Source organism: Canis lupus, chromosome 11 (genome assembly GCF_003254725.2).
Source record: "Canis lupus dingo isolate Sandy chromosome 11, ASM325472v2, whole genome shotgun sequence".
Classification (NCBI taxonomy): Eukaryota; Metazoa; Chordata; class Mammalia; order Carnivora; family Canidae; genus Canis; species Canis lupus.
The window spans coordinates 60,872,293-60,886,458 of NC_064253.1; the positions used below are offsets into that span (position 1 = coordinate 60,872,293).

Below are 14,166 nucleotides of genomic sequence, written 5' to 3' on the forward strand. Positions count from 1 at the left end.
GTGGGGAAATTAAACATGCATACTGTATAATGTTCTTGAAAGATGAAAGAAAATCAATGTTTAGAAAAAGATAGTTATGGTCTCCATATTGTTAGGTTCTTTGGGAGTGATTGATAAGTAACATTCTTCTAACCAAATTCTAAAACAGTTGGGAAATAAAGCAATAAAGTTGATAAGAGGCCAAATACCAATAAAATGATATTAGAGAATTTTAGCTTATATCAGTGGGCAAGCTTTCTAATATTGAATCCTAGAGTTAGTCAGACTTTCCCACCCAGATATGGTCAATACAAGGGTACCTCGACTCTGTGTGTGTGTGTGTGTGTGTGTGTGTGCGCGCGCGCGCGCGTGAGAGAGAGAGCGCACGCGAGCACCTGTTTCTGTGAAACTTCCTACACAGAGGGAAAGAACAGAATATATGTTCCCTGTAGGCAAGCAAGCTTCCAGAAAGAGGGAAAATAGCTGAGCTTATTTCTAGTTTCTCCTTTCAAACTCGTAATCAGATTAAGTCCTTTCTCCTCACCTGAAGAAATGAAGGATTAGAGAGAGGCTAAGGGAGTGATTAATGCTAGTAGCACTTAGGCACTTATCTATATGTAAAGAAACATCAAGAGCAGAGGAGTCTCCTTTTTCTCTTCCCTGACACTTATATTAAAATCCTTGGTTGTAATTCTAGCTGTAATGACAATAATTTAAAAAAATTTTTGTAATTGACTTTAACATTTCTTATTCCTAGTACCAAAGTCATGTCAGGATGTAAGACACGTATTAATGCCAGTGGGTTGGGTTGTTTGCTGTAAAATGTGAAGCTTGGAAAGGATCTATAGAACGAGTGAAGACTAAAATTTCTTAATAAAGAAAAGAGAATGATTAGTATACAGGATCTCACAATTGATTATTGTAGTGCTGGAAATGTCTCATATGCTCATCTCGTAAATGTCAGTTCTGTTTTTTTGTGTAGAAAGGTACTCAAGACCACATTATTTTAGGATAGATATAAAAATGACCAATACCAAGTAAGAACAGTGTTAGAACTGAAGAAGAGATGCAACGGAAACATTGCTATATACATCAAATTAGTGTTCAGTTAAATTTAATAATTATTAGTATCACCATGTGGCAAGCTTTGTGCTCGGCCTAGGATAGAGTGTAGAGCAAAATAATCATGGTTTACATTAGATGCATTGTTAATTGTGGTCAGTTTGGGGGAGAAAAACTGTTGTTGAATATATTGTATGTAAATGTGAAGGGGACAGTGGATTTTATGTGTATTGTTTTCCTGTATACTCTACAGCACCAAGTGACAGCTGTGCCCTTTCCTAAATTCGTAAATTTGTGCTAGCATTCTCAAAAAAAAAAAAAAAAAAAAAAAAAAAAAAAAAGATATCTCATGCCAAGTAGGCTTAAGTTAGCAGGTTCTATGAAGTCATCTCAGGGAAAGAACCTATTGCTAGAAGTATTTCTCTGATTTCTCCTCGTCTGAATTTTTGTCATTATCGCTTCACTCTTTGGGGTAAAGGATTGTAGAACGGCAGCTCAGTTTTATATGTTAGCAGGCAAGCCCTCAAAATGCAAAGTCTTTGCCCAGGGAAGGCATATAGAGAAAACTTGGAGCAACCATAATGAAGTGGTGAAAGAGATCATTGAAGAAAAATTGGAGAGCAGATTTGAAATGTATAAGAAAATCATTAGATTGCATAGAAATGTGTGCCCCATGAAGGAGATTGATTGTTCTAGTTGAAGCGTGTCAGACTGAATGGAAATGGAGGTTTATTTTGATAATCTTAAGGTAAGGAAAATCATTTATAGTCATCTGGAATTAGTTTGAAGTGTTCAGTTTTCCTCCTTTTAAGGTGATTTATATGGGGTCTGGATATTGTTTTTGCTATAGTTCTAACATCACATTATGCAGGCTGATGTGAACTGTACAAATTTCCTGTAATTCATGTTTTGGGTGACTGTGAACTAATCTATTCCAGGATTTTATCCTAACTTTTCTTGCATGTCACTGCCATTGAAACTTGCATGAAAAGCACTAACTGCCTTCTTTCTCTTCTCCCTGATTTGCTCCAAGGCTGCCAGACAGATCAAGGATAGGTATGGTATAAAACCTACATTTTTATATAAGTGTCAATATTTAAGTCAGAAATGAAATTCAAGAAAAGTTTCTTATTTCACTTTTGTTGGTTAAAATAAAAATACCTAATGCCATGTACAAAAAAAGAAAATGTCTTTTGCATATCTTATGGGATAAACAGTATATTAGCAGGGTTAAAAAAACAGTTGTGGACAATTATATACTTAAAGAATTTCATTTCTGATATTATATAGTTAGTTTTAGTACAGTTCTTAATTAGCTATGAATGGATGGGGACCCATTTTGGATAATTAAAAAATATATTCCTGCAATGTTTTTTTGTTCATAATTTTATAAGTATGTCCTATTTTCTGAGAAGTCATAGCATTGTTAATAGTCCTCAAGAGCTAAAGCTCTCCTACTTCAGTGCTCTCCTGTTTAACACCTTTGTATTCTCATTCCATCCTGTTCCTGGTGCCATCTCTTTCTATTTTTCATGCCACTACTATCTAATGTGTGGGAAGAGAAAATTAAAGAAAGTGATGACCTAATGAAAGACTTTCTCATTGGTAGAGCCAGGATTCAGAAAGGTAATTTAGTACTTGCTGTAATGAGTACACCAAAGGGCTAAAAAAGCTGCTGACAGTTTTGGATTGAGTTACCACAGAAGGGATGGTTTTGATCTTCCTGGTTAGTCACTGAGCATTGATGATAGTGAGATTATCCCTTAAAGTTTCTTCCTTTGAGGATTATGAGATTCTCTGAAAGGCATATCTCTTCAAAACACCACTCTGAATCTGAGACTAAACTATTTATTCTTCATCAGATAATTCACAAAAGTATTCATCATGGATTGTGTGAAAACCAGTGTGTCTATTGTTACAATCTTGGCTGAAGCCTTCAATTCTGTTTTTCTGATCGTCTATTATTTGACTAGAGGCAAGATTCACATGGCACTCGTAGCACTCTCAGTACAAATACTAATTTTTAGGTATTTTGGTGTATTTTATATCAGGGAATGGTTAAAAGCATGGATCATCTTATTCTGGATGTAGAAAGGTGATTATGAGAGTCTGAAGGTGAAAAGTATTGGCTATGTGAGTAGGTAGGTGCTAGGTAGGTCAGTTTTTTGAGTAAGATAGAATTAGGTTGTATCTGCTGGAATTTGCTATGTGTAACCCATCTTTCACTGTGGCTAGATTATTCTTCAGTTTAGGCACATACTTCCCTAAGTCTTGCTATGGTCTCTGATTTTCTGGATTAGAAGTCACTTCCTAATCAGGCTTCGGCTTATCCAAAGACTTTTCAAGAGCCCTTGCAAGATCTTCTCTTGTTCCTCTCCTAGGAATCTGTATGGTTCTCTACTTCCAAGAATCTGTCCTTACCCCTGACATCTTTCTTTGTTCAGCTTTGTCACAATTTAATGATGAATTTTCATGGCTGAATGCAAAGCTTTGGTAAAGCTTGACCTCTTTGCCTCTTCTATGCCCACTTCTTGGCTTGATTTAATTAGTTTTCAGGTGATCTTAGGAGTTGGAATTCCTTTTCTCTGTCACGGCAAGCCCCCCCCCCCCCCAAAAGCTTATACATTATCTATTTTGGCTACCCATGAAATTATTACTTCCTTCTCAAGAACACTTCTGGGTCTTGACTTAATTTTTTAAACTTGATTTTTAACTTCAAAATGTCCAGATTTCTCTTCTATATTTTATTAGGTGCTGCTAGAAGCAAGCTGCTAGAATTCCATCATTGCCATTTATGATATAAAAATAATTTAAATACATAATCATAGTAAGATGATTTTTACTAGTGAAGAAGGATTATTCTCTTATATGAGGGCAAAAATGATGTTTAAGAGTGTCTAACATACTTGAGCAGAGAATCAAATATGTAAAAATCATTTGTGAGAACTGAATATTTATCATTTGTTGTGGTAGAAGTTATGCAGGAGAAACAGTGGGAATGACAAGAAGAACTAAGCAACTGAAATGAAAAGATAATAGCAGATCTCTCTAACTTTACCAATCACTGATATGTATTTATGGGTGCTTTTAGTAATGTTGGAAGAGGATTAGTTGAGGTTTGCTGTGGACTTATGCTTCTTGAAAGAAAGGGGTCATGAAAAGGTGAGTCAAGTTAATTAGATAATTTGAGGAAATGGAAAGTGTTCATTTATATGTTTTGCAGTTATATTTTCTTTGTAAAAATGAAACTGAGGGGAAAGGATCTTTGTATTCAATTTGTACTATAGGCAATAAATAAAAAAAGTCAAGGTGAATTAAAACATTCCTAACCATCTGGTTCTTGTAGAGAATTATCTATGGATTTTAGGTTGTTGATTTGGGCTTTCAGGCACAATTACCTAAATTTATTCAGTTTAGGTTTTGATGGACCTTTCTAATGCACTTTCGGAGGACATTCTTTTTCTTTGAGGCTACAGTGATTAAAACCAAGTGTTTTTTTTTTTTTAAGATTGTATTTATTCATGGGAGATACAGAGAGAGAGGCAGAGACATAGGCAAAGGGAGAAAGAAACAGGTTCCCCGAGGGGACTCCGATGTGGAACTCGATCCTGGGACTCTGGGATCACGACCTGAGCCGAAGGCAGATACTCAACTGCTGAGCCACCCAGACATCCTAAAATCAAGTTTTATAGATAAAATTTTAGATTTAAATTCCCTAAAATACTTTTAGATTTTTTCAACAGCTGTCAACATTTAAGTAGATTTAGAAGCATCCAAGTAGTTTCAAATCCAAGTAGTTTCATTGATTGAGTGGTCATTTATACTAAGTACCTATCTGAATATAGCTCTTTCAGAAGTCTTCAAACGAAAAGATACTTGGGGCTTTAAAGAACAAAGTAAGACTTAGGTTTTGTTCCTAACCTCTTATTGATGTAATCTGAAATTTAATTTTTGAGAACCAACAGCTTAAAGTAATGTGTGTGAAATATTCAGCATTATGCTTGGTTTTCAGTGAGTTCACTTCCCCATAAGTTGTATTTCAGTATAGAACATTCTTCTTGATCGATAGTTCAGCTATTGTTGACTCACTGTTATTAATAAAGTTATTACTTTCCTAGTTTTAAAGTGAAATAAAATAATTGAATGCAGCAATAAATTTAATATCTTTTATACCGCATTATATCTGGGTAGATTTGCCAGATCTAAATAACTAGGCCTAGTATTCCCTTTGTTTGTCAGCTTTACTTCTTCTCCCAAATTATGCATTAACAGGACAATATTCCATGAATAGTACTTTTAATCATTTTTTGACCAAAGATAATAAGGGACGTTACTTTGTGACACTTGTGGAAATTTACTGTAATGTGAAAATAGAAATTTGAGATAAAATGACAAATTAATAGAATATGAGAATTTCTTTTAATCTCTAGTTTTAATTGACAGAAAAGTGTCCCCATACTTTGGGTAAAATGAGGTCTGATATAGCTTCTTTTGTGTATATGTCTGTTTTTTTTATACCACACCCATCTAATAAATATTTATTGAACTATTATTTCCATGGCATATGGGCTGTTTCTCCTTGTATCCTTCCATGTATCAGATGTTGATACATCAGGGTGATACCTACTAGCATGGTATTCAAAATTGTGATTTTACTTCTCTCCTTTCTCATCCATGCCCTATCTTTAGCAGGTACTAGGCTGTACAGTATTTGGTCAGGGTACTTTTACTCTTAATTGAGGTTACAGGGAGTAGCTGTGACTACTAAGGAGAGTGTAGAGTTCATTATTTGGCATATGAAAAGGAATGAGGTTGGCATCAGGAAGTCAGTGAGATTGAGTGTACATAGGTTCAGACACCTGTTGGGTCTGTGAACGATGATTTATAAGGGATATTTTCTTTTGTGAAATTTTTGTGTGCCATTTTATAAAACTGGCTGGAAGAAAGTTACTTAAAGTTATATTAAATGTCTAAATTTAAAAATATTTTAAGTTTTTTATTTAATTTTCTAAAGACTCAGAACAAATTTCTTTTTAGCTTTGTTACCTTTGTTATAGTTTCTGAAATCACTAAAATGAAATAACTTCTATCTTCATTTATAAATTAAATATGGCATACTCTCCATTCTTTTATTTTTAAAAGTATATTTGTGTTTACCGTAGAGTAACAATGGCTTCAGCCTTTCGCCTTTCTTTGAAACCAAAGGTCAGTGACAACATGACTCATTTAATGGTGGATTTTTCTCAGGAAAGACAGATGCTGCAAACTTTGAAGTTTTTGCCTGGTAAGTATGTACATATATTACATGTGAAGTGTTTTATTGTAATGGACTTTGAAATGTAAATATTAAGTATAGTGTGGGTTTTTTCCTTCATTCAGCTAAGGAATAATTAAATTTGGTAGCCTTTATTTTTAGAGAATTATTTTACTGGTAGTAAAAATTCCATTTTGAGAATTTTTAAAAAAGATTTTAGAGACACAGAGAGAGACAGAGACATAGGCAGAGAAAGAAGCAGGTTCTTTGCAGGAAGCCTGTTGTGGGACTCAATCCAGGGACTCTGGGATCACGCCTGAGCCAAAGGCAGACGCTCAACTGCTGAGCCACCCAGGAGTCCCATTTTGAGATTCCTATTAAAGGGATATCTATGATTGTTAATTTGGTAAAGAGAAGCAATATACCATGATGGTTAACAGTGGGTTTGGGGGCCAGACTTAGACTTGAATCCTGGTTGCCATTTACTTACTGTGAACCTTGAACAAATTATTTAATTTTGTTTCATTTTCTTCATCTTGAAAATGTGATGTTACTCTTCTAGGGTTTGTATGAGGATTAAATGAATTCAAACCTCTGAATCGCTTGAAAATAGTGCCAGGCACTTAGTTAATACTCAGTGCATATTAGCTGCTGCCATTACCAGTATAGTTGTGGTTGTTGGCTTAGATGAACTTTTATTTCCAGTAGTAATAGGTTAAAATTGGTTTATTAGAGTATTAGTATAAGGGTTAGTACGAGGATAGCAAAAACCATTTGAAATTGAGCCCCCAATTTTTCCCACTTATGTGAGAAAGCAAACTAAGGACCGTTTGTTGGTATTCTCTTTTTAGCTAACGTCAAGAAGTGGTGTTAGGTTGATAGCTAAAACAGTTTGAACATGATGATTTGAGGGATCAGGTGTTTGTTTTACTTATTTACAGGTGCTTTTTATTACAGGTTCTAGTTAGAACTGGCTTTAATTTTTGGAGATTAGCTGTTTTTGAATAGAGAGTGTTGATCATATGAAACCATTCTCTGAGTATTTGGTCAGGCACTTTAAAATATGATTGTAAAGATAGGTTAGTAGTCATGAAACCAAAATGGAACTAATAAGGAAGGGTAGTTTAAGTGAAGCATTAACCTGTGTGGTAGTTCCAGAGGAGTTTATTCTTTTTTTAAAGATTTTATTTATTCATGAGACAGAGCGAGAGAAAGAGAGAGAGAGAGAGAGAGAGGCAGAGACACAGGCAGAGGGAGAAGCAGGCTCCATGCAGGGAGCCCAGTGTGGGACTCTATCCCAAGACTCCAGGATCATCATGCCCTAGCCAAAGGTGGCGCTAAACTGCTGAGCCACCCAGGCGTCCCTCTAGAGGAGTTTATAGAAGGAAAAGATGACAGAAGGAACCATAGGTATAGAGGAAGGGGGTATATTTGTCAGTGGATATCTACCTGTAAATTCGCCTTTCAGAATTACTATTATAGTGTCATTCACACTATTTCTAAATTCAGAAGGAAAGTCAGGAGTTGTGGATTATGAATGTATACATGAGTATTATTATTTTGATTTTTTTTGGAAAAAAACTGTTAAAAAGCAGTCTTTTCACCATTACTTTCCTTCTCTTGGGTTTTCTGTCATGGCTTAACAGACCAAGGCCATGTCTACTAAAAAGTCAAGTAGATTGCATACACAGTAGGATTTCCTTTTTTGGCAAACTGTGTTATGACAGTCTCAAGCAATGCAGTATAATAAAAAACAAGAAAACCTTTTGTGGAGGAATTTCATCTGAAAGGAAGATTATAGTAGGTTGTTAAAATTTGTGAAAGATGAATTCATGTCACTAATTTTTTATTCTGTGATAGCATAAAAATTTCCCATAAGATGGAATCAGATTAACTTAGAAAAACAAATACCTTTTTTTTAAAAAAAAGATTTTTATTTATTTATTCATGAGAGACAGAGAGAGAGAGAGAGAGAGAGAGAGGCAGAAGGAGAAGCAGGTTCCCTGCAGGGAGCCCAGTGTGGGACTCAATTGGGATCCCAGGATCATGCCCTGAGCTGAAGGCAGACGCTCAACCGCTGAGCCACCCAGGCATCCCGAAAAACCAATATCTTCATCCTTTAATAATCTGTTCCATAAACACCACAAAAATCAACTCTTACACTGTAGTATGTATAGTAACATGAGTTGTACACTTACTTGAGTTTGAAAAATGGAAGTGGTAGTGATAATAATTCTAGTCATTTTCTTCTACTCTTAGCTATTTTTTATACACTAAAACTTAAGAATTTATATCCTCCTCCTCTCTGAGCTCCTGCAGCTAAGAAGAGAAACATATCTGTGGCAGTGTTGATGTCACTTGCCTTTTTACATTCACATGCAGGAACATAAAATTCTTGAACCAATTTCTACACTATTGCCAGTTGAGTGTTACTTTATGGAAATTGCTGTGAATTGCTTTCCATTCTCATTTCCAAAGAAAATCCTGCATTTCCTAAGTATTTTTTTCTGTTACAAATATACCACTTTTCATCTTACCCTGAAGCTCTGTCCCCCATTTGATGAACTCTTCTCTTCTGTATAGAATCTTGGGTGAATTTTCCACACATTAGATCCAGGTCAGCCTTAATTTGACATATACCACTCTTAGATTATCAAAATTTTCTTTCTCCTTCCAGGTATCATCACTTTCTTGGATTTTTTTTTTTTTGTCATTTTTACCTCAGTTGCCACTTCTAGCAGTTTGTTCTCTTTTGGAGGCCATTATTCACATGAAAGAAATATCTACTTGCCAATACATTCTTACTGGAATAGCAGCTGAATTAAAATGTAGATTCTGGGGAGTTAGCTGGGCCTGCTTACAAATTAAATGCTTAAAAAAACAAAACAAAACAAAAAAAAAACAAATGCTTTTTGCTTTTACATCAGCCTCTTGGAACTTTCAGGCTTTTGACTTTTCAGGCTTTTGTACCGGCCTTTGACTCAGCAAAATTACAAAATTATTACATGCCATAGGCTGTTACATTTCCTCACATGTAGGCAGTGCAGAGCATATTAAATTCATAAATGCCTGTGGTTTATTCTTTTGGCAGTGAATACTAGTCTATATTGCTTGTTTCAATAATTGAGATTAGCATTTGTTATGTATTATAGGGACAAGAACCCTACAAAAGCTAGATTAAGAAAATTAACCATAGTGACAAATGGTAAATATTTATTGGAGGGCACCTGGGTGGGTCAGTGGTTTAGTGTCTGCCTTTGGCTCAGGTCATGATCCTGGGGTCCTGGGATCTAGTCTTGTATCAGGCTCCCCATAGGGAACCTGCTTCTCCCTGTGCCTGTGTCTCTGCCTCTCTCATGAATAAATAAATAAAATCTTTAAAGAAATACTTACTTGGTTATCTTTTATCTTACTAATAAGGTATATCAGATTCTAAATATTTATTGTACAATTACTCACACAGACAAGAGTTGAACTTTGGAGACTATATTTAATGGAGATCAGTTGTCCCATTTTTCTCCCTTCCTCTTTTCTTACTAGTTAGGCTTGAAGATGTCAAATTTATATCAAATTCTTTTCATATTGGTCTTTTTTTTTTAAAGTAGGCTCCAATGCTAGGCTACAGTCTTGAACTCATTGACTCTGAGATCAAGACCAGGGCTGAGATTAAGGGTCAGATACTTACTGACTGAGCCACCCAGGGACCTCTAGGACTCATCATGGTCTTGATTATTTTGTCTAAGATGTAAAATATTTGGTTTACTTTGTTATTTGCTAAGTTCTACATTGCTTTGCATTTTAACTTTTGTGTATAATTCCTTTGTTGTCATAGTTTTTAAAAATTAATACTTTGGGGTGTGCCTGAGTAGCTCAGCTACTGATTCTTGATTTTAGCTCTGGTCACGATTTCAAGATTGTAATCTATATTCCATAGCTGTTTGAAGTAGTAGATTAAAAAGTATGTGTTGAGGAATAACAAGTTATTCTTGATTATTTATCTTTAGCATATTTGACTTGCTTTTTGCCAACTAGGATTTTATTAATAAACTTTGAGTAAGTCTATGAAAAAACTTTAAACGTGAATTTTTATATGGAACTTTGAAAAATAGTTACTTTGCCTTTATAGAGTATCCTTTCCGTTAGCCTCATTCAATTACACCATTAAAAACAACATGAAAAAAAGTTTGAATGATAAACATAAATATTAGATTAGTAGTATAATAAATGAGAAATGAGCTTTTTTTTTTTTTTTTTTTCCTCTCAGTCCCTAAAGCTCCAGAGATAGATCCAGTAGAGTGTTTGGTGGCAGACAATTCTGTAACAGTAGCTTGGAGAATGCCAGAAGAAGATAATAAGATTGATCACTTTATACTAGAACATCGGAAAACTAATTTTGATGGACTTCCACGTGTAAAGGATGAGCGATGCTGGGAGACAATTGATAATATTAAGGGTACTGAATATACACTGTCAGGTAAAATGATGACTGCATTTCATAAATCTCATTCTCAGAAAGTAAGTGTAATTGTGAAAAGTATTTTGAGTTACTTTAAAAGATAAAGTTAAGCTTCTTTGGCCAAGCTGACTTTTTCTATAATTTATTATAGAAGTAAATTTCTCTTAAAATATCAGGAAGACTTTCATTTTAATTAGTTCTGGATATTTGTAATCTGGTAAAACAATGTACGTAAAACAAACATGAAGGGGTGTTCTGGAAACAATATTTCAGAATAACATTGAATTTTACCCTTGATTTTTTTTAATAATAAAAAAGCTGTCAATTTTCTAGATATACATACTACTCTGCATTTCAGTGGTACTATAAAAATTGTTGCTTTTACCTTTTTATGACTACCTTCACAGTAATACTTAAAGAGCTGTGACTTGGCATTAGAAATTTGTGTTAGCCTTTGAAAAGTCTTTAAAAAGGTATCTCTACATACATAGGGCTTTGGTATTTGAAATGGCCAACTGTTTCCAGAATTGTTCAACCTTATGCATGAGCAGTTACATTACCATTATTAAACGCTTACCATTTGTCAGGAGCTGGGCTGAAGTGTATTACACAATACATTATTATTTAATCTTTATAATTATGAAGTTGAATCTATTATTCTATTTTGCAGATACAAAAACTGGCTCTGTCAAGTTGTTGATGATCTCATAGCTAGTAATTTTTAGACTGAGATTTTAAAGATTTTATTTATTTTTAAAGTAATCTACGTCCATTGTGGGGCTCAAACATAATTCTGAGAATCAGAGTTGCCAGTCAGAGATGTCATACATTAGGATTTTTTAATCTGGACTTGATTACTTCAGAGTTTCCTATGCTTTACTTTTTCTTTAAATTCATTTTTCACATAAAAAGACAATGTTTCATAAATATAAAAATTGTTTAGGATATCTTCTTTCCAGAAATTGAATATGTTATTTATGTATTTATTTATTTATTTTTAAAGATTTTATTTATTTATTCATGAGAGACACAGAGAGAGAGGTAGAGACACAGGAAGAGGGAGGAGAAGCAGGCCTGATGCAGAACTCAGTCCTGGGACTCCAGGATCACACCCTGAGCCAAAGGCAGATGTTCAACTGCTGAACCATTTAGGCATCCTGAATATGTTATTTTAAATTAGCATTTCTCCTTGAATGAAACATCACTTTTAACAAGGTTTGAAAGTACCTTTTTATCACTAGATTTTTTAAAAATCCACATTGGTAAACTGTATATAATTTATTTCTTTTGAAGAAAGTAATAGATAAATTTTGATTACTCTTATTTGAGGCATTATCACCTTTTTAACATAAATGTGTACTCTCCTGGAGTAAAGAGGTAAGTAAGTAGTTCCAAGGAGGGAAAGTGTCTGAAGGTTCATACTCATACTTTTGGAATAGATCCCTTTATTTTTCATATCTGAAAACCATTTTCATTTTTTTCAGGCTTGAAGTTTGATTCAAAATATATGAATTTCAGAGTACGAGCTTGTAACAAAGCTGTAGCTGGAGAGTATTCTGATCCAGTGACTCTAGAGACCAGAGGTAAGATCATAGATATTTATATAGCATAAAACAAAACTTAACATCTGAAGTTATTCAAGACTGTGAGAGGAAGCATTTCATGTATGGTAGCAGTTTTTCCCCACTGCACGTGTACACACACACACACACACACACACACACATACACTTGGAATTCCCAGCAGTAGGAATTTTACGATGGGGGAATTAGGACTACAATATTGGTTTTCCTTTGTTCATCTTTTATGATGGTGTTCAGGTGGGTAAAATAAACCAAGATGATGGCATTATATTCTCTGGTGGATGTTAGTTTATAAATTGCAATCTAATATAAATACATAGGCATCAGTGAAATTTGCCCAGAGATTTCTAAGGGAATGGATTATGGCTCAATAATGAGGAGGTACCATTCAGTTTAGTTCCTGCTCTCTTTTCTTGCTTTCTCTCACTTTTTCTTTCTTTTTTTTTCCTCTCTCTCTCTTTTCCAGAGAGGGAGAGAGAAGTGGGAGAGAGAAAATCTTAAGCAAGCTGCATGTCTAGGGCAGAGCCCAGTGCAGCCTTGATCTCACAACCCTGAGATCGTAACCTGTGCTGAAATCAAGAGTCAGACCCTTAACCAACTGAGCCACCCAGCTGCCCCATGTTTTCTTAAACCTTACTGTAGAAATTAACACTTGTATTTTTATTAATGATTATAGAGCACTCTGAGAGTTCTCCATTTGATTATTAAAACCATCTTGGGGGACGCCTGGGTGGCTCAGGGGTTGAGTATCTGCCTTCAGCTCAGGGCGTGATCCTGGAGTCCCGGGATCGAGTCCCACATCGGGCTCCCTGCATGGAGCCTGCTTCTCCCTCTGCCTGTGTCTCTGCCTCTCTCTCTGTGTGTGTCTCTAATGAATAAATAAATTAATTAATTAAAAAAGATAAAACCATCTTGAGAGAACAGTAGTCTAGATATTACTTATACCCATTTTGTAGATGAAAAAAGTGAAGTTTAAATATGTTAAATGACTTGCCTATGATCTCTAGAACTAACTTGGAAAGGTGTAATTAAGAATCTATTTCCAGGCTGCCTGGGTGGCTCAGATGGTTAAGCATCTGCCCTTGGCTCAGGTTGTGATTCCAGGGTTCAGGATCAAGCCCCACGTTGGGCTGTCTGCTGAGCAGAGAGCCTGCTTCTCCCTCTCCTACTGCCGGCTGCTCCCACTGCTTGTGCATGCTTGCTCTCTCTCTCTCTCTGTCTCTCTGTCAAATAAATAAGATCTTTAAAAAAAAATCTGTTTCCAAGTTCCTTGCCAGCCCTTACTGTGGGCCTGGAACCTGGGTGTTTATAGTCTTCTGAGAGCAATTTGGATTTAGTTAAAACTCTCTAGAATAACATATTTCAACATAGTTTTTTTTAGGTAGTTAGCACTTGGAAGGCCATAGTGCTAGAGATCTTGTCAGTTGTGAGATGATAATTGACTGGGTTTACTTCAAGAATCAGATTCAACATATTGTTGAGGTACTTGAGCTTTCAAGTGGTCCACTGACATAGTTCATAAAGCATTTGGATGGGTTTACATGCCAGAGTTTGATATGATTTGGAAGTGATATAAAAATATTATATCAGAATAAAACAAACTATGAAGTCCCTAAGTTATTGACAAGACAAACTCAAAAGAATGTGTCACAAAGTTAAAAAAAACTAAGTTGAGTAATTTGCTTAGATTAGCAAATGTTTTTATTCAAGAACTATAGATAACTTAGCCGAGAATGCAGTTACTTTGAATTACTTGTAATCAAATTAAGATGTTATTGTGGTTTCTTTAGAGATTTTAACCATTTCAAAGTATAGTCATATATATGTAGATT

General features: G+C 35.0%; 1 protein-coding gene and 1 long non-coding RNA gene across 12 annotated transcripts in view; one reads left to right on the top strand and one right to left on the bottom strand.

Annotated features, from left to right (window-relative positions):
* Positions 1-14,166, bottom strand: part of LOC118350322 (uncharacterized) — a 70,047-nt gene that overhangs the window by 39,902 nt on the left and 15,979 nt on the right. The gene's annotated exons all lie outside the window — the stretch shown is intronic.
* FSD1L (fibronectin type III and SPRY domain containing 1 like) overlaps positions 1-14,166 on the top strand; it is a 72,687-nt gene that overhangs the window by 36,108 nt on the left and 22,413 nt on the right. For all 11 annotated transcript variants that reach the window (XR_003130301.3, XM_025433428.3, XM_025433429.3 and 8 more), the window contains exons 5-8: positions 2,075-2,097; positions 6,204-6,325; positions 10,560-10,769; positions 12,236-12,334. Coding sequence is in view for 10 of the 11 variants with exons in the window: in XM_025433428.3 (XP_025289213.1) it covers positions 2,075-2,097; positions 6,204-6,325; positions 10,560-10,769; positions 12,236-12,334 (454 nt within the window). In the remaining variant the exon portion in view is untranslated. The remainder of the gene's footprint in view (positions 1-2,074; positions 2,098-6,203; positions 6,326-10,559; positions 10,770-12,235; positions 12,335-14,166) is intronic.